The 20,740-nt window shown below is 46.9% G+C and overlaps 2 protein-coding genes across 5 annotated transcripts in view; one reads left to right on the plus strand and one right to left on the minus strand.

Annotated features, from left to right (window-relative positions):
• The window catches only part of NUMB (NUMB endocytic adaptor protein), a 96,895-nt gene extending 86,134 nt beyond the window's left edge, over positions 1 to 10,761 (minus strand). For 3 of the 4 annotated variants that reach the window (XM_075152000.1, XM_075152004.1, XM_075152001.1), the window contains exon 1: positions 10,671 to 10,744. The gene's annotated coding sequence lies outside the window, so the exon portion shown is untranslated. Of the gene's footprint in view, positions 1 to 10,670 lie in introns of all 4 variants that reach the window. The other variant, XM_075152003.1, reaches the window with a different exon arrangement.
• A 7,776-nt stretch (positions 10,762 to 18,537) lies between these two features.
• On the plus strand, positions 18,538 to 20,285 carry RIOX1 (ribosomal oxygenase 1). The gene has a single exon (XM_075152523.1). The coding sequence runs from the start codon at positions 18,538 to 18,540 to the stop codon at positions 20,242 to 20,244; it is 1,707 nt and encodes a 568-aa protein (XP_075008624.1). The 3' UTR covers positions 20,245 to 20,285.
• Positions 20,286 to 20,740: the final 455 nt, after the last annotated feature.

Here is a 20,740-nt window from a genome sequence, read left to right on the forward strand (position 1 = left end):
ATTAATGACAGTTCTCTTGGTTAAGTCCCTTACAACTATTATTGGGACTAAAGACTTGTGAGGGGGTATGGGGACATGAATTCTTATCTTCAGGAAAATAAAAACAACTTCTAAATTGCATGAAAGGAAAGAATTAGCATTAAAACACAGGAACTTCCGTAACCCAGTTCCAAACTTACAACAGCAGATAATGAAGTCCCCAGAGTAAACACAGAATTATGCAATATCTAATTTAATACAGTAATGCGGCTTGCTTTAGCACCTAAGCATAAATGAGATTGATGTCCATACACTCCATACCAGGATTACTAGGGGAACATTACTTTTTTTTTTCTTTTTTAAACAGCCTATTGAAGCTAAATAAGTACTCATTAATGACACCTGACATGACCACTACTATTTGTTTGTTTTTAAAAGATGAAAACATGTGGTGCTTCTGAGGAAAAAACTAAACGAAAAAAAAAAAAAACAAAACCGAAAAAAGCCAAGACCATCCTTGCTACTTCCCTAAACTAATAATTGTCTTCAATCGTTCTGATGTGCTTAAAAGAAGCAAGAGCTAAGAGTTACCAGGATTCAACAAACTACTTTGCTTAGACCTTAAGAGCTATTAAGTCCCAAGTGGAAGGGCTATCCACAGTTCCATGTAAATAGCTGTTGAGAGAAGCAATTCCCAGCGTATTTCGCACTGGCACTATTCCCCACTTTCTGAAAACAGAATGTCTCAAGAATTAAGCCCGCAGCTTTAAGCCAGTATTGTTTAGAGCCCTGCCAGCCATACATGCCTTATAAATGCTGCAGCACATGGTAAACCAAGGAAAGTGCAGTGTAAAAACACAATTTTCTGCCATGAACTGCTGGTGATATCCACAAATGCCACAAAGTATATCTGAAAGCAAGTCCTGGAAGATGGAATTAATTCTAACCTCAATTTCAAAATACTACACTGTATCCATTTTACACCTACCATAGAACAGCAGTCCTCAGGATTGAAGGGTGATAGGACACGAGACTGGTAAATGGCAGTCCCTTTCCACTGAAGAAACTGGGACAGCAGTTCACAGTAGATTGATCTAGTAGTATCTCTGCACAGAACTAGACCAGATGTAATGCCATCTCAAATAGATGAGTCAACAAATCATTAGCTATTTCATGAAGATAAAGGCAAACAGTTGCCACTAATCAGTTTTTATACACGTGATATGTCTCACAGCAGAAAGATGCACATTAGAAAGTTGAAAGACCATCTTTGAAAGCGGAAAAGAAGCTTAAGCTGAATTTACCTAGACCAAACACTGAAGCAGTAAACTGAACAATAAGCAATCACTTATGTAAAAGCCACATTAAGATGACCAGACTAAGCACGTTTGTACATTTTTAGACGTAACTGGAGCCAGAGACAACGTGTGAAGGGGAACAAAAAACCCAACCCCGTAGCCTACCTCCGCAAAAGAAATTAAGTTTTCCATTCTTTGTAGAAAATCTGAAGGAAGGAAGATTTTGGGACTACTTTTTTTTTTTCTTAAGGTAACATTATCATTAGCAAGATAAACTATATCTTCACAATCACCTCATTAAACATTTTGGCATTTGCCTACATTTTGCCCACACCAATAGGTTCCATTTCCCACTTGATCTAATGCCATAAAAAGCAAGACATTCATTTAATTACTTGTAGTTAGAGGGCTGCACAGCCTGTACTTGCAGAAACCCCTATTTCTAGGGCTATTATGTGAGGGGACAGAACTAAGTCTGGCCACTGGATTGTGATACACCATATGGGGAGCAAGGGCTAAGGCCACGAGCAGAACCCAGCTGGTTCAGATAACATCTTGCCATCTACCAGAAGCAGACAGCAAGACAACGTGGTAGCAGTCAGATCTACCGCCACTGATAGATTTGAGATGTGTTCTCATCTCTGAAACCTACGTCCTCTGGCAAGATAATCAGCAGCTGGCTCACATAACCAGAGCTACAGATGCCTCTCTACTGAAGAGGCACGGCGCCATCATTACCTGTGCCATGTTATTGGCGGCCTCTCTCCTATGCAGAGATCACTTATACGTCTAGAAGAAACTCCAGGGAAAGAGCTCCTGAATGCATAATCTTCACCTCGGGTGGGACCTTTTGAGGGTGAGGGAGACAGGCAGGACCACTTCCAAAATGTACTAGCTCATAGTTTCATTAGCCGTATGCACCGGATCCGTGTCACTTCCTTTTAGCAACAGCACAGCCCCTCTGCTCTTTCTCCCCCACCCAAAGCTCCAGCGCTAGTGCTTGCAGAAGTGGAAGCAGGGAACTGATCCTGTTGAAAACAAACCTGGGAAAAAGAAATTGTTTTCATCGTTTATTCAACGCAAGAAAGCAATATACACTCAAACAGTCCCAGGATGCTAAACTGCAATTCAGAAGTGCAAGAAGCTTAGCCATCATCAGGCAAGACTGGAGATAACTCTTTCTTACCTCTGAATACCCAATCTATTTTTCTTCTGAAATGCAGGAGATGAAAGAGAGTAATAAACTACCAAATCAACCAAATTCCTGTGGGTGAGTGACAACATCCAACAGGAGAAGGCAAGCCATTTTGTGGAAAACCGTTTTTTTCCAACCAAGTGACCACACTCACTCACAGCAAAGCAGTGCAGTACATTATTAAGAAATTAAGACAGGAAATTGAGAAATAAGGAAATTAAGTCAGACTCAGATAGATTTTCATCCTGGATTTCCTCAAAAATAATTATTTTGATCAACTTTTTTATCATCCTTAGAATTTTCAAAACAAGAATAACACTTCCACAACTCACAGGTCCTCACTGTATTTGGTGTATCTGTATTTCTACCTCAGCACTGCCTGCCTCAGAAGAACTAAATCTACAGTACTAGAAAAGCAATTTATCAGTTGTTAAATTAGTATGTGTTAGAGATTAAGTTTTTTTTTTTCCACTTGAACGATGAATATTGTCTACTCTAAGATTTGCAAAATTGGGTCCTTACTTAAAGTCAACAAACACTGCAAGCAGAAAAACCATGTTGACTTTCTCTAGTCTCAGTTACGTTCCTGGTCTGTATCTGGGCAAGATACTAAACACTATGTGCATATGACTACCTTGAGAACAAACTCTTGTACGCAAAGTAAATTATGTCCAAAGCAAGAGTTACTTACACAGAGAATAACTGATTACAACTGAAAATAAAATTGAAGTATGGGACCATGTCTGAAATGTGAGGTAATAGACGTGAAACTGTATTATATCTGTATCAACAGCTAACTAAGACTGTGCATTTAAGCAATAAAGGGTCATTTCTGAGGCACAAATTCTGTACTTCTAAGAATGAGGAAAACTTTCAGATAGTACTATGCATACACCTCTTTAAAGGGTGTACCCTACCTCGCTAGACAGCAAAGAAATATTTATATATTTCGGCTGTTCAAGTTTGTGCCAAGTCAATCTTACAAGCTTTCCTTTAATGCCTTTGAACAATTATAAACATTTGTATCGCAGTATTGAGGAAAAAATAACAGTGACCTTATTTGGAGGATAACACTCACAGACTTTGAGTACTCCTTATGAAAATCCAAGACACAAAGTATTCAGGTTGGTAAAAGGCTAAGAGAAAATCTAAAAATTATCTTGATGTACCACTGTGCTATTCCTGGGGACAGCACAGAAATGACTTAACTTAGTTACCACCCCATTCATTACAGTCTGGTGGAGGAGTCTCTGGGCCACCTAAGCTAGCAGGTCAGAATTTGCCCAGACAAAATAAAACCTGAAGAGAAAAAAAATTATGCTGAATAACGCTATTACAGACATTTAAATGAAATGACAAACAATCCATATTCCAATGGTAGCATGATGCACATCCAGAGAGTTCGACAGAGCATTCAGTGACTCTCTTCTATTTGCACACAGTAAGTCCAAGACATAGCTTAGATGAAAAAAAAAAATATATATAATCAACTATGAAAAGGCTGTTATAAAACCAACTATTTTACAGAATCTTCCAGTAAATATCCTGGCAAAAAGATACAGGCCGACTGAATTGCAGTCCTTCATTCCCTTGCACGAGGCTGGCTTTCTGCTACCAAGCTAAGAGAAATACGCAGGGTTGCCCAGTTGCTCAAAGACTGAGTGGCTTTTTACAGGCTACTTTCTTCACATAGGAAAATCCACGCATGGCACAGTTGAGAGGCGCTTTAAACGAACAAATTGCCTCCAAAAATGAAATTCATGTCTTTTAAAAAAGAGCAAGTAATCCTAATGTGTAAATAAATATGTATACAAGTGTCATGACGCTCTTTCAAAGCCACCCCATGCAAATGCAGTCAAAGAAAGAGCACGCTACATAAGAGGTTTTTCACATACACACTGCAACCTGTGCAGAAATACCAAAATTTATAGACACAAGCAAAGTTGAACACTTAATATTAAATTAACCTCTGATAATGTTCAAGGCCTGTTAATACAAGAAAGCACGCAATTAATTCTAACTATTAACTAGACTACTGATAATTCACTGGGGAGGAGGGGAAGGAAAGAAATCGCAAAATGCCACTATCAGTAAATATCTGCTAAGATACAAAAAGCAAAACCAATATCACAACCACCGAATCCTATAAAACCTGGTCTACGTAAGACCTTAAACCAGACACTCTAATTCTCATACATGATATTTTCAGGCTGGGTTAGGGAATTTGATGCACAGGTGATATACGTTTCAACCTGAAAGGTGATGACTCAACATAAACCCAGACTCTGCATTGACTGGGACTAAGGAAGAACCCGCGCAGGAACCTCGGTCCAGCACAAAGCACTAAACCTTGACTAGTACCACCTTAATGACAGGTAAATTCTTTCTCGGGCTTTTTAGACCAGACTAAGCCTCACAGACTTTTTGGAAATAGCATCACATTTCATTCCTGTAAATGAAAAATTGTAAGCAGAAAGATCATGTTAAGCAGACTTTGACAATAAAATAGCCAGCCTTAAAAAAAAAAAAAGTATATACTTCACAAAGGCGTATTAGTAAAGCAGGGGAGAAGGCTGCAAAATTCATTTATCCCACTGCCGAGACACGAGCCAGCCACAACCCCCAAAGCACAGTACGGCTCTGTAGCCCTGCAGTTACAGCGAGCTGTACAAATCAAGTCAGTAGCAACTGTCTTTTTACGAGAAAAAGTACCCACTGATTATTTTTCATGGAATTTAGGTTATTACTTTGAGTAAGAAACAAGTATTACAGCAAAAAACCAAGCCAGCAATTAAGTTTCATGGGACTACAGTATTTGGCTATTTGCTTCACATAAACCGGTCTAATGCTATCAAGTTCCAGAAAAAAAAAAAATCCAAGAACAAAATTAGAAGATTACTCTTAAACACATTTAGAAGGAAGGAACATACTTGCTTCTCCCTCACACTGTGCATATAAAGTAAAAGTACAAATCCAACACTTTTACCATTAGTTACTAAACAAAAGTTAGACCCGGCCTGTATCAATCGTGAACCAAGTTTCTATTTGTGTCATTCCTCCGTACGGGGAACAAATTCCCATGTCTCCACGGATTTTTACTTCAGCAGCTGATGAATTAATGCCTTTGAAAGCAGACTATCCTCTTCAAAATCTTAAGTCAACACACAAAGATATCAGCTAACTGAAGACCCAAGCATTTAAGAGCCACTAAGCATTCACTTGCAAGGCAAATTGAGTAACTAGGAGAGTTTGGCAGTTAGATGCTCAGCGGTGCCCATCAGCAAACTGCACACCCTTGGAAAAGCCAAGGTACCTCTAAGTCCTGGTGGATTACAGATTTAACAGCCTAAAATGAGTTCATTGCTGAGAGTGGAGCCTCAACACAGGCTTGAACTGCATTAATCAAGTTTAAACAACATTAAAAGTAGAAGGAAAGTGAGACCTTTAAGGTTTGGAGTTTTTTCCCTAGAAAAATAAACTGATTAAAAGTGGTCACATCCAGATTAAGAACAGTTAGCATACAGTAAGAGTGGTTCTGGCCAAGTGCACCAGTATATGTTTTTTCTTAATAGCCTCAGCAGTACTTGTAGCTCCTAGATCTGTGCCCTGTGAAGAAGCCCAGGCAAACGACCAAGTATGTACCTACAGAAAGCAGCTCTGATTAATAAACTCTCTGGGTAGTCATAAAGATTAAAGAGTACAGCTAACAATCCAATTCACCAGGAAGTTCCAGATTGTTGTCTCCTAGAAAAGAAAAGGTAACTCGAAAAAATTCCAAACAGTTTGGTCCAAGTATTAATACACTGTATCTGAAACCACTGTTTCACTTAGAAGGTTAATATCTTTGGTTCTGGCTTCAATATCAAAACCCATCAGCAAAATCTCAAAAATCCTACAGATTCAGCACTCAAAGAAGCCAAGAGCTTGTTTCTGACCCCCAAACTTTGAAACGAACGGCTTCACATTTTCCTCAAGAGAACCTTTACATTCTGGCATCCATATTTCAGCCAATTTCTCGCACACAAATCATTTGTCCTGACACACTTTCAGTCACAGCTCTGCAGAAACAGAAGTCATATAAATTACCATCCAGAAACATCTTTAAGCCATCACATCTGATAACTACAGAACACCAGGACTCTGCAAAGAATTACTCCGTAAGGACAAATGCTGAACAAAGCAATTCAAGTTTTCACAGAGGTATCTCCTACAACACACTTAAAAGGATTCTGGATGAATGTGTAACTGCAGTTACACACAACATGATGCCAGTTACACTTCTAGACTGATGGTAGCCTATTAATGCTTGAGAGTCTCAGTCAATAAAAATGAAAAGAAAAAAAAAAACCACCCACTGCCTCCTGCACAGTGGGAATAGACTTCCTGATCTTGCTTGTTATGAAAGTTTTCTTCTTTCTGATGCAACATCTGCTTTAACTATACACTGTAAAGAACATCAGTTCAAAATGGGTATTTGATGGATCCCACAATTAAGATGAGAAGAAATCCTCTTCCAGACACAGCTGTGTCAGTCTGAGGTTACAGCACTTAGCCCATCCCTAGCTCCTCACCCTCCACTCGCTGCTGTTACCACCCACATCAACACGTCAGCTGAGAAAAACGGCAGAACACTCTCCAATTTATTTGAGGTTTTATCAGCCAAGCCAGCTTAGAACAGTTTGCTATATGTCTTTCTTAACCCAGGTCATGTTGATCGAAAGGTCCAGTTCCAGAAAAGCTCAAGGAAATTTAAATCAGAGCTACTGTGGCCGCATCTTCCACCCCCTATCTCATTCACTTCAATGGGAAGTCCCATTCCCGTTCCCTGACCCGAATGGTCAGCCAGTTCAGAAACATGATCCAGCCAAAATCCAACAAAGCAAAAAAACAATTCATTACCAGCCTGATTAACTCCCTGACTTTGCTTAACTCACAGCCACGCAGGCTTCCTTGCCAGCAGGGGAAGATGCACAGTCAAGAAGGAGGCAGGACCACCGCAGCCCCAGTTTAAGCTGCCAAGTTTCTTGACAAGCTTAGGCAAAACTAAAATAGAGCTGCTTCAGAAAAGAGTGGTCACAGCCTCCTCCTCCTCCTCCTCCTATGCGAGCAATAACATTCGCATAGCCATGAAGTCAGCCAGTTTAGGCAGTTGATCCAACTGAAACTCAACATTTTTCTGTACCGCTGTTTTCAGCTGGATCAGCAAAGAAGGACTGACAGAAAAATAGCTCCTTTTGGTGAAAGCACTGCCAGAGAAATCAAAGCTGCTCTGGTGGTAATGCAGTAATGCGACTGTAGAGGACATGTTAAGTCTTAGTTTGATCAAGTTTACGCTTGGTATTCTGTAGGAAAAGAAAAGCAATATGCTTTAATGTCACTTATTAAAATTGAGATCCCTGGACTGAACAAGTAATCTATAATTTTAATATATGTTCACTGATCAACATAAACTCCAGAAGCAAGACTAAGGCCATGATTTCACATTAGTTCAAGCCAAGCTTGTTTGATAAGCTGGCAAAATAAATCAGAATACAAATAACCTTTGACCCCTCACCCCCAAAAAAGAACAAGGTCAGCAGAGTGTCAGATGAGTGGAATAGGTAAGATAGGATCCCAAAGTCAGCAACTACACCAGCTTAGGCCGCCATGAGAATCTCTTACCGAGAGGTTCTGTAAAACATCTTTTCTAGAGTGCAGAAGATTTACTTTTCTATAGCATTAGGGCAATTTAATTTATTTTCCAATGTTATGCAGCTCCACCAATACTACTAGTGGAATGAAAACAGCTATAGGCAGATTCAAGAATCCCGTATGGTGCTGTAACAAGCTCTTACAAACACGCGATGAAAACTCTACAACAATATGTTTTCCTGATAGCGCCTGTTGCTGGAGAGGCAAGCACTTTTGCAAGGATTTTCACTGTCATTTCAGAAAGTTTTTATCCCACCACGCTCATTATAGTAGGAAAGGAAAGTACTTACAGATCATCCCGACACCAAGCAACTATATCAAACTGCAAAATGTAATACTTAGAAGTCTTGTGAGTTTTAAGAGCCCAGTGTGGCTTGTTGGTTTGTTTTTTTTTCTTCCTAAATGCATAATGCTGTCAGCTACTAATACAAAAATCAGAGGGTTTCACAATGCCAGGGTAAGAAGATAAACAAACTTGTCTACTCTGTCTAGTTTACATGCACCTTCAGTTTCCACACATTTAAGAGAAGTAATAAATGCAGGAAGGTAATTCCCAGGCTGAAAAATAAATTTTCTGCTAATAAGGATTTAAATGGCTGATTTGAATTGCATTTCATGTGTATACTTTATGAAAAAAATTCTTTGATGTGTTATGTTTAGGGTTCTGTAAATCAGAGTTTTCACTGAGGCTTAAAACCAACACCTTATTCAATTAGATTAAAAAGAGTTTACTGTAGGATAACTCAGGCTATCAAAAGAGTTTAAGAATCACAGGCAAGGATGAACACATCTCAAATTCATTTTTTTGGACTTTGCTCAATTATTTTTTATTTTTTCTGTAAGATTTTTGCTAAGGGAAAAAAAGCAGTGTTTCCACAGAGAATTGCCAAGAGATGAAGAAATGGAAAACACACACTGACGCACAGAAAAACAATACTGTTTCTCTATGGTAACTATTAACTTCTTTATAATCATAAGGACCATTTCAGCAGTAACCATAGATCAATAAGTCAAACAGAACTGATGAGTCAGAAATCCATTTAAATATTTACACTTTTTGCTATAAGCCATACCTAGAGTAATATCGTGGCCAAACAGAATGACTGTGCCTTCCATTTTACCCACTCTCCTCATTCGCGAGCCCATCTGGAGAGGTAGGAAGATCAAAAATACAAAACAACAACAAAGCAAAACAAAACAAAAACGGTACAATCGGACATTGTTAACAGTTACAAGCATCTCCTACTCCAGGCAGCTGAATTAAGAAACATTGACGACAACCCTGAAAACACAGTAGCACACAGAAATCAACCCAAAAAGCTCCCTTATCGTTTCATAAACCATTAATGAGCAGGCTACATAAATCTACTGGACCGAAGGAGTTGTAGACCGGAGCTGCCGCAAGACATTAGCTCTCCTCCGAGGGATGCATCATTTCGTTCTTGAAGGCTGTTCACCTCCATAAGTGCAATAAAAGGAGTTAAGTGCATTCCAGACAGAAGCTGCCTTTTAACCCTTCGTTATCTACGGAAAATGGGGCGAAGCGATGCCCGCCCGCGGTCAGCGCCCACCCGGGCGCGCAGCAGCCCTCCGCCTCGCACGCTGTTGCTCATCAATCCCTCCTGCGCGCCGCTGGACGAGCCGAGCCCGGCCGCCTGTTCCTTTGTGCAGCCTGGCGGGCTGCTGCACACGCAGAAAGGGACCGGCGAAGCCACGAACCGGGTGAAAAGAGCCGAGTTTCGCTGCTTACGGGGCCCCTTTCCCCTGCAACTCCCGCTGCCAGACCGGGTCGTCAGCGCCCCCGCCTCGGAGCCTCGTCCCGACGCCTCCCAAACTTCACAGCGCCCCAGCCCCGGCTGAGACGAGGCGGAGGGTTCAGGGAAAGCCCGAACTTCCCGGAGCCCCGGCGCCCCCCGCTCACTCCCGCGGCCGCACGCCGGGGCGGGAGCCGATACAAAGCGCCGCAGACGGCGGCAGCCGGCCCGGGAGCGGCCGCGGCGGAGGGACCCCCTGACGGAAACCTGGCCGGGATTCAAGGCCTAGGAGAGATCGCGGGCACAGGCGGCCCCAGGAGCGGGAGACCAGGAAGCGGCAGCGCCCCGGGGGTCGCTCCCCCGGGCCGGCGGCTCGGTGCTCCCCGCAGGGCCTTCGCCCCCGCGGCCGCCCCCCCCGCGGGCTCCACCTGCGCCGGGCCCCCGCCCCGCCCCGGGGATTGCGCCGGGGCCCACCCCACCGCCCCCCCTCCCTCCCTCCCTCCCCCGGGGCGGGGACCGGAGCGCGCCCCTGCCTCTCCCCCAGCCCCCGCGCGCACTTTCCCGGGGCACCACCGCCCCCCGCCGCCGCCAGCCCCCTCAGGCTTCCCCCGCCTCCGGCGCCCCCCCCGCGCCCGGAACCCCCCGCGCCCCGCGGGTCTCGCACGCCCCCGCCACACCCGCCCACGGCCCCGGCCCCCGCCTGCCGCGACGAAGGCCCTACTCCGCACCGCGGCCCGGCGCGGCCGCGCTCACCTGCTGCCCGCAGCCTCCTCCCTCCAGCGCCTCCTCAGCCGCCCGTCGCCACCGAGCAGCGCCGCCGCCGCCGCTTCCCCCCCGCCCCACCGGCAACTGCTCCCGCCCCCGCCGCCCGCCACGCCCATCCCGGCAGCCCATTGGCCGCCCGCCCCGTCGTCCGGCCTTTGGATTGCTGCGAGGAACTGCTCCTCAAAGTCCCGACCCCGCCTCTCTCCGCCCACGGGTCCCGGGTGTTTTATTCACGCCGAGGCTTTGGCGCCCCCACTCTTTTGCTGCCGCTCCTGATTGGCTGGAGCGGTCGGAGCAGAGCGCCAGGATAGGTTGCCAGGGGTGCCAGCTGCGGCGGTGGGCCCGCCTCCCCACTCGGCGTTAGGCTGCGTTGGCGCGGCGAAGAGTTGCGTTGCGCGGCGGGAAGGCGGCGGGCCGGTACCTGGGCCGCGGCGGCCGGTCCTGCCTGAGGGGGTCAGGGCGGAAACCCGCCCGGCTGCCGGAGACCCTCCGGCCGGCGTCCCACTGATGCGCTAAGGGGGCACCCGCCTTCCGCAGAGCGGTTCACCGCCTGTCTGCGGTTTGGCTTTGCCGTGGGTCTCCTTCCCTCGCAGCGGCGCGGCAGCTTCTGGGCAGGCAGGGCCGCAGGGCAGAGCCAGCCTGCTTTGGGGGTTCCGTCCTCCGAGGCTCGGGAGTGCGGGGAGCTGGGTGGCCGGGCTCCTCGAGCGTGAAAGCGGGCCCCGCGCTTCTGCCTGCCGTGAGGGAGGGCTCGGGGGCAGGCGCCTGCCCAAAACGTGTTGCCAGCTCTGCAGCTGTGGAGACTTTTCCCCAAGCGGGGAGACCCCCTGGCAGCCTCTGGAGAGCCCCTCGCAGGAGGGGCAGCCGCCCCGGCGTGGGCTGGCGGCGGCAGCAGAAGGAAGAGGCCGAGGAGGATGGCTCCCACAGGCCTGGCCCAGCTGCGGGGCCCAGTGCCACCTCGGTTTCCCCCCAATAAACCGCGTGTGATAACTTGATGCCTTCCCCAGGGGCTGCAGCGAAACGTGCAGCTAATGCCAGCTCTCCAGAAATTGTGCACGTAATGTCCTCCCATCGGCTAGAGGCCGGGTTTGCAGGGAAAACGTGAGCAGGCTCCTCTCTGCCACAGGTTAACCTCCATGATTGGGACTTTCTGAGATCCAAAATCTCAGGTCTCCTTCCTTCAGCCCAAGCAGCACAAGCATGCCTCCATATTCAAAGCGGAGGCAGTACCAGGTGCTGAATTCAGCAGGGAAACTGCACTTCAAGGGGAAGTTACCCAGGAGAATCCTCTGCGTGCGGCACCCGTGTGACTGCGCATACGGGGCTTGGCCTGAACGCATTATCCAGAATGCATATTTCTAACAGCTGCCTCCTCTCACCAGACTTTCAAGCAGCTACTTCATCCAAAATGCAAGCCAGAACAGTTCCCGGAGCATTCAGCTCCCATTCAGCTCCAAAAAAAACCAACACCCAACCCAGGAAATTGAAATGCAAAGATTCCATGAGGTTTCTCTGCATCATTATCTTCTCCCTGCATGCACCATCCCCCTTATTCCTCTTTGTTTCTGAATTAAGCAAAGAAACAGCAGCAAAGAACATGGGCCTTAATGTTACTGGCAAACATCCAGAAAATAAAGCAACTGAAATCAGTGGGAATTTCAGAACATGGTGTGCAAAAATCATTTACCAAGTTCACATAGGAGGTGCTTGGGCAGAAGTATGACCGTGACACTGACTGTTTCAGACTGATGCTCTGACCCCCAAATTATCCCTTGTTCACCAATTAAACTAAGAAGAAGATACCTTTTTTTTTTCCCCTTACATCTTTCTGCATATCCCTCTGCTTGGAAAGCAAAACCAAAGCAGAGAGCTGCGTTCCCTCTCACAGTTGCTTCTCGGTTACTTTCAGACTGCTGCTCTCAGCCAGCAGCACGACCCAGCTATGTTTGAGCCAAACATTCTCCAAAATGACTAGACAGACAAGACATTTCTACCAGTCCTGAGTTTTCTTCTGATTTTATGAAAACTAGAGACATTCCTGACCTGGCATAGCTCTTAAAATATTGCATTCCTAGTAGCTTTGGTTTAACTCTTCATCTTATTCACAGTCTCTGGATTTCTGACAAAAATTTGATGCCCTAAACCTTAATTACTAAGGTACAATTCCTGTATTATAAAGATGCTCTACTTCCAAATGAAAAGTATTTAAGGGCTGGCAAGGAAGAAGCCAGGACATGCTATTGTAAATAAAGTTGTAATGTATGCTTCAGTTATATATAGCTTTTACAAATATTTATTAGATAGTTAAATTGATTTGTTGCCATTACCACTTCTCTGTTGGGCTGTTTGTATCTCTCCCTAACTTGACCTGCCCATGTAGTCATTGGCGACCGAAGGGACAGGGGGCTGTGGTGGGAAAGGAAAGGAAGATGACCCTGGAGGTCACCTAGCTGGACAAGCTGAGCATCTACCATAGCACACTGCACACTCGCAGTGCTGCGCTGCGGGTCCGAGTCACGTTCTGTGTAGTCAGTCTTCCCACAGAGAGTTTCCACGCGAGGGGGGGAAATGAGTTCTCCAAGGCCTGATCCTGGAAGCAGGACTTCAGGTGCTTTAATCCTTATGGATAACAAAGAATTGGGAGAGACTTCATAGCACTCCCAAGAAATCCAACGCAATTTCCCCCTTTCCACCTTTTCTTTAAGACTGAGAACAGGGCTCCGTGGGTAATGTGCAGGATTAATGGACTTGGCTGTTCCTGTCATGCCCGCTTACTCCTGTCAGCGGTGCCTTTCTAGCCGAGATCCTTCCTGGTCTCAGTGGGACGGCAGGATAGTACGCTATCCCCTAAGGACCTGAGAGTATATTGCAAACACACTCATCATAATGCAAACTCCATATCCTCATTGCAGATACCCGGAGGCTTAACATCGTTCTCCCCTATTGGCTATCTAAAACAATGTCAGTGATTAAATCTCCCTTCTCTAATCACACCGTAATATTATCCCTTCTAGGAACAAGCCATACCAGTATAAATACTACAACATAAGCATTTTTATGCTGCTATAACTGTGCTCACCCAAGAGGAATTCCATCTTTTTGACAATACAGGTAAAACAGTGAGAGCTTGTGTGTGCGGATGAGCACTGAAAATGTTCAAAAATACTTCTAGAAGGTGCCATATTGTCTAGTAGCAATACAGATCTGCTACGGGAAGCAAATACACAAGTACTACGTGGGCTTTCTCCTGTCATGCTCTCAGCAGACGTGAACAATATGGTTACTAAACCAAGACATCCTGTTTCATGGTATTTCCATCTTGGTAGTGCTGCATCAGAGGTGAGCGAGCAATTTCAGAGTACTTCAGAAAAACTTAGGTATAGGCAGCTTTTACAGGAAATAAAAGGTAAAGTCTTTTGCGAGGCTTCTGAAAAGGAGAAACTTACAGAAGAAGCAAATGTTGAATGGTGCCGCTATATGTTAGCACGGCTATATGTTCATTTTGAAATAGTGGGCATAAATATATTTAACCAGCAAAGCTATGCAGTTGCCATCATTAATACAGAAAGGATGTGAATAGCAAGAATCCTTTAAAATCTTTCTTCCATGGAAAAGCATCACTCAAACAGCTTGTCAAGAGCTGTGGTCTGTGCGTATCGAAAGAATATTCTCTAGCACAAGATACGCAATGCATGCAGGAACAGCTTGACTATACCTCTATCTCCATTGTCTAGATGTGATTAATCCTACGGGGCAAATACTTCATTCAGGTTCTCTTTGCTTTCATTTTAGGATGGGGATTTTCCCCTCACGGCCATTTACTTCTCCCCTTCCACTGAGAGGCAACAAGGCTGGAGTCTTGGAGTCTGCACCTTTGTGTTTAGTCACTGCCTACAGAGTCACTGCAGATGGTATCTGCTCAATGCTACCAAATGCTAGATGGCATCTATTAAGAGCACAAAAACCCTCATAAAATTATTTCAAAATGCTTACAAAGTACGTATGCCCCATCAAGGGGGTGCGTAAGCTCAGTCGAGGGTCCTACTCAAATATGTTAAGTAAATTCAGCTTTAACTTACAAAGTATGTATTTTAGCGTCACATGGGACAATCCCTCCAAATCCCTCCAAAAAAAAAAATTTCATAGGGAGGACTGGACCTTGTAATTATTATTTTTATAAATTTGTTTTAATTGGACTGTTCCATGGCAGGGCAGGCTTCTTTTCTCGATGGGGCTCTGTGTACAAGATAACCAGGATTAAAGACCACAACCAGCCACTGGAAAAGAAAGTCCCTGAGAAGAGAGAAACAGCTGGAGAGAGGCCAAAATCTCTGCCAAGAGATGCTTCAGTGAGTGAGTGCATTCACTCTGATGAGGGAGGCCAGAGGATAGCTCTTGAGAAACAGTTCCTGAATTAGCTTTTTAGTCTTGTTATCTGGCAGTGAACTTTATAGCTTTCACAATGAAGAGCGGGCTTCACAATCCAGCCCAGTGTCCTTCCAGTGATGACATACTGGATGTCACTAGGCTGCATGAGAAAGATTGTCAGGGCTCTAGCTAAGGAAACCCGTTAGTGAAGGCTTGAAATGTTATTTTTCCTTACTGGGTATTGCTTTTGGCATGAGAACAAAACTGACAGTGCAAAAGGAAGGTTGCCAGCAAAGTAATAATGAGAAAAAGGATTAAACTGAGTTTAACTTTCTAAAAGTGATTGGTTTACATTAACGTTTGCTGGGAACACAGAGAAAGTATACTGGGCAGTTTGCATGCTGGTGAACAACTGAGTATCCAATACACAGAGAATTGCAAAGGATTTTGCCCTTTCCACTCATTAGTGAAGATTGCTCATAGCTTTGCAGGATGAGGCCTTATCCGAACTGCTCTTTAAACTCAAGATTTCCATTATTTGAACAGGGAATGGCATAAGGTCAAAATATCAAATGAACCCTACATCTCTTTGAGGTGCCATTTATGTATTTATTCTGAAGTCACTTGTGGCCTTTAATAAGTTATACTCACCGCATTTTTTATGTCCTCTTAAATAAAACGCGTGTGGCTCCTGGCAATGCAGCTTATATGCTCCTAAAATCTGAGTAACTTTGTGCTAAATTCTAATTAAGAAATTTAATTGAGCCTCCAGTTGCTACTCTGTCTATGTGAGCAGCGTCTGGGGACCACCTAATCATTCAGAGATCTGTGCTACTTTCCTTTTGTTTATTTAAAGAGCTGAACGTGACACTGTTCTTTCTTTACGACAAATTCCCTTGAAATATTGGACAATGAAAGAAAACAGCATATAGACCTTGTGGCTATTCCTCGACAACCATCTGAGTACTCTGTAAGTGATGCTGAAGCTCTTTCTTTTTGCCTTAGGTCAAAACCCTTTCTTGTGTCACGCAGAAAAATAGCAACATTCTTTCATCTTGAAAGTATTTACTATCAGAAAGGCTAAATTGTCAAAAGAAACATTTTATTGTTATAGAGATTTCACCACCATTATTTTTCACCGTGTCCTTCACTCTGAGACTTTGTTACACATCAAAAAAAAATCCAATGTCAATCATCTGTCTCTCGGCGGTAGAAAGTGACATCCGTACAAAGATCAGAGCCCTCAAATGAGACTTTGACCCGCTCTCCTGGTAAACATCCAGAATAGCTTTGCTGCAGTCATTACAGATATTCTGGTGTAACTCAGGTCAGGCTCTGTGTACAGTGCCCAGCTTCTTCTGAGAAGAATCAGTTGCACTCGAGTAAATTAAACAGTAACACAAATCACAATCCAGACGCCCAGATTTTTCAAAGGTCTTTTCCCCCCCAAGCCTATTTAGCCATGCTTATATATAATTAAAGCATACAATAGCCTAACGTCTACCATATTTCAAAGCGCCTGCATCTCAGTTTTGTTAAGGGCCCAGTGCTGTTGAAACGGTTTCAGCTGATAAGATTATTCTGGTAAGCAGGGCTTAACCTTGGGAAAACAAAGAATGGATTGAAATAGAGAGTTCACCCTTCCCTTCTCTTCCAGTCTACACACGCACGCACAGGCTGCCTGCACTTCCCTCTCGTTTTAAACCCCATCCACGCCAGTCACCTTGCCAGGAAAATGCGATATCCCCTTCCACGCGTGTTTCCCACCGCAGGGGTTGCAGGGAGCTGATCGCCCTCTGCCACCTGCTGGCAAAGCCGAAAACGTTCAAGACATTAAACCGGAGGGAAAAGCGTTGCCTACGCACATCTAAAATCCAGCTCCTTTAGCTAAAACCATCATGGTACAAACAGGACAATTTTCTGCTGCTGTTGCTTTTCCCACAGCTTTGGCTGCAAAGGCTGTGCCGGCAGAACCCCATCAGCAGAACACCTCCAAAATTAAAATAGTTGTTATTGCATATGTACAAAATGGGTCTTGGCCGCTTACAGCACAGTGACGGGATGTGAGGCTGATTTGTGAGGGTTTTTTAAGGCAGTCCAACGATTCTTAAACCTTTAAAATGTCTGCATCTGTTCTAAAATTAAGACTTAACAGCTGAACTCATCCTTATTAGGCCTGCCCCTAATAGGCAAAATTGAAATGTAGATCTGGGTTGAAACCCTGGCAATGGTAAAGATAAAAGAGGTCAAAATTCGCTTTTCAGCTTTGTATCCTAGGCCTGGTATGCTAAATGGCTCACACAACGGATCTGCACATGACTTGTGAATGTTAGCTGCCTGTTCAACATACGGTGTGAAGCTGATATTCATAGCTGTGAGAGGCTAATAACAGCCTTGTGAACCAGAGGGTGCCTGGGCACACTCGGGTAATTGCTGCAGTTAAATGCTTTAGACTCACAGCAGCCTCTGGAGATGAAATTCTCATGCAAAATCCGTTCCCATGAATTATCGGAGTCCATCAAAGGTTTTTCTCACAGAGGTACTGCATAATGAATTTCTTGTACTGAAGCTTGTTCTTGATCAGAAAACCATCAACACAGTGTGACAATACAAACCCTTACAGTTTTCCACATTTGCCACGAGCTGAGTCTTGCTGGTCTGTCCTCTACCCTCCAGCAAAGCTTTCTGTGCTGAAGCTGCAGCCCCTGGAAGCGCAGAGCAGCCCTCAGGCTGCCCGGGTGCCCGCAGTGCCACCGACACTGTCCTTCTGGGAAGCTTCAGGCCTAGGAGAGAGACAGAGAGAGAACACAGGGGTGCCCAGGTTATTAGGCACTTAGTGCATCTGGCAAAAAAAAAAAAAACCACTACATGAACATGACAGCCTGTTGGTTTTGGGGATCCTTCGAGAGGACATAGCCTTTCCGCTGGCATCTCCGTTAGGAGCACAAGAAAGGGGAGGAGGGATGGCACACCAGAACTAGGCTCCATCCAACTCGGGTTTCTACTCCTTGCGCAACAGAACCTTATGAAATAGGTCTTACCTCATTTCACCTCATTAGGCTGCAAAGTAATTGCACGCTGTCCAAAAGCATATCCTGATGGTACAGCTTCGGAAAAAATCTTCTCTGCACGTGCTTAGAGCGTACTTACAGAACGGGGCTTCCAGCCAGGGAGCAGCGGGGTCTGCATCCCTTAGTTCCCACGGAATCGCCTCGCCTTTCCTTTTTCGGGGCGGAGGGAAGGAAAGAAGCCCGGTACATTTTGAGTGGACATGACGACAAAACACAGGACGCTCCGTTTTATACGGCATCACAAGCGCACATTTAAAACTTCCTCCCGCGGGCAGACGTGCGGGATTTCCACGCGGGGCCCCTCTCCCCTGAAATCCCGTCTCCGGGACGCTCCCGGGCGCACCCACACGCAACGGCCCCGGCGGAAGCGGCCCGGCCCGGCGGGGCGGGGCGGCGCGGCGCGGCGCGAGCGGGCGGCCATGGCGGCGGGCGGCGTGGAGGAGCAGCGGCGGCGGCTGGGGCGGCTCTCGGCGCTCTCGGTGTACCGCCGGGCGGCGGGGGCCGGGCGGCTGGAGCGGCGCCGCCGCGGGACGCCGCTGCCCGCGGGCAGCAAGCGGGCCAAGGCGCGGCCGAGGCGCGGCGGGGCGGGAAGCGGCGGCCGGCAACCAGAGGCCGCGCCGCCGATCGCCGCCGCCGCCCGCCCCAGCCGCCTGGAGCGGGCCGAGGCGCCTACCGGCGGCCCCGAAGCGAAGCGGCAGGGCGGCCCCGCGGCGAGCCCGGGCGGCCCGCGGCCGCCGGGGGAGGGCGGCGGCGTGGTGGGGCTGCTGCGGCGGCTGGGGCGGGTGGAGGACAGCCGGCAGCGGGCGGCCGAGCTGTTCCGGTGGCTGGTGGCGCCGGTGGCGCCGGGCGAGTTCCTGGGGCGGCACTGGGAGCGGGCGCCGCTGCTGGTGCGGCGGGGCGACCCCGGCTACTACGCGGGGCTCTTCTCCACGGCCGACTTGGACGCCGCCCTGCGAGGCGGCGAGGTGCGCTTCGGCACCCACCTGGACGTCACCAGCTACGCCGAGGGGGTGCGGGAGACCCACAACCCGTCCGGCCGGGCCCTGCCCGCCGTCGTCTGGGACTTCTACCAGAACGGCTGCTCCCTGCGGCTCCTCAGCCCCCAGGCCTTCTCGCCCACCGTCTGGCACTTCCTCTCCATCCTGCAGGAGCACTTCGGCAGCATGGCGGGGGCCAACACGTACCTCACGCCGCCTGGGACGCAGGGCTTCGCCCCCCACTACGATGACATCGAGGCCTTCGTGCTGCAGCTGGAGGGGAAGAAGCACTGGCGCGTCTACAGCCCCCGGACGGACACCGAGGTGCTGCCCCAGTTCTCCAGCGCAAACCTCACGCAGGCTGAGCTCGGCGAGCCCATTCTGGAGACGGTGCTGGAGGCCGGGGACCTGCTGTACTTCCCCCGGGGCTTTATCCACCAGGGTGACTGTCTCCCTGACGCACACTCACTCCACATCACGGTGTCCTCCTACCAGAGGAACTCCTGGGGGGACCTCCTGGAGAAGCTCCTCCCGGCTGCTTTGCAGATGGCCTTGGAGGAGGACGTGGAGTACCGGCAAGGGCTTCCCATGGACTACCTGAGGTACATGGGGGTCGCCAACTCGGACGCAGTCGACGCTCGCCGAACGGCCTTTATGGAGAAGGTGCAGAGCCTGATAAAGAAGCTTGTTGACTATGCACCCATCGATGCTGCCGTGGATCAGAGAGCCAAGTCCTTTCTTCATGACTGTCTCCCCCCAGTGCTTACGCAAAGTGAAAAGGCGCAGAGCGTGTATGGCTTCCCGGCCCGGTGGCAAGATGGAGGTCCCTGTGATGTCGATATACTGATAACAAAAGAGACAGAAGTACGTCTCCTCCGCCATGGCATCATTAGATTGTGTAATGAAGAAACAGGTGTGGTGCTGTATTACACGACAGAAAACTCAAGAGTGTATCACAAGGAGGAACCCAAGTTTCTTGAGATAGATCCCGAGTATACAGACAGTATCGAATTTCTCCTGTCTTCCTATCCAAACCACGTCAGTGTGGATACCCTTCCATGTGAAACCTTGGAGGACAAGATTTCTCTAGCCACGCTCCTGTTTGAGAAGGGCATTCTGACTACAAAGAAGCCTCTGGTGCAAGTGTAACTCTTATTTTTTAACAAAATAAACATACGTTCGTTTAGAAAGTGTTCTGTCTTGTTCTTGCCTTACACCTGCTAGGTGTGAATCAGCAATCCGGGGTCACAGTATCTCATCTGGGGGCAGAAGAGCTTTGGTGTGGGTAGAGAAATCAAATGTTCTGATTAAAATGGGTACCTGCTCTAGGAGCAGTTCTGCATGGCTGAGTGACTAGAGAAGGGAAGTGCTTAATTTTTCATTTTTTCCTTTCACCAGTCATATTACTACACCCTAGGTAACTTCAGGAAGCTAGTGAGCTTTCTTGCAGTCTGTAAATCATCTGTGTGTTTACACAGTGTTTTAAAGCCGCCTGCCCTACTCTGGCAAGTACTCTCATTACTCACAGGCAAATTTGGCAATGGTCACCGTTCTGTGTGCCTGTGCTGTGCCGCGCTGCACACACAGCGTGGCCCTTCAGGCCTGTGCTGTGTTGCGCAGATCCCTTGGCCACAGTAAAAACTCA

This window comes from Calonectris borealis, chromosome 5 (assembly GCF_964195595.1).
Source record: "Calonectris borealis chromosome 5, bCalBor7.hap1.2, whole genome shotgun sequence".
NCBI lineage: Eukaryota > Metazoa > Chordata > Aves > Procellariiformes > Procellariidae > Calonectris > Calonectris borealis.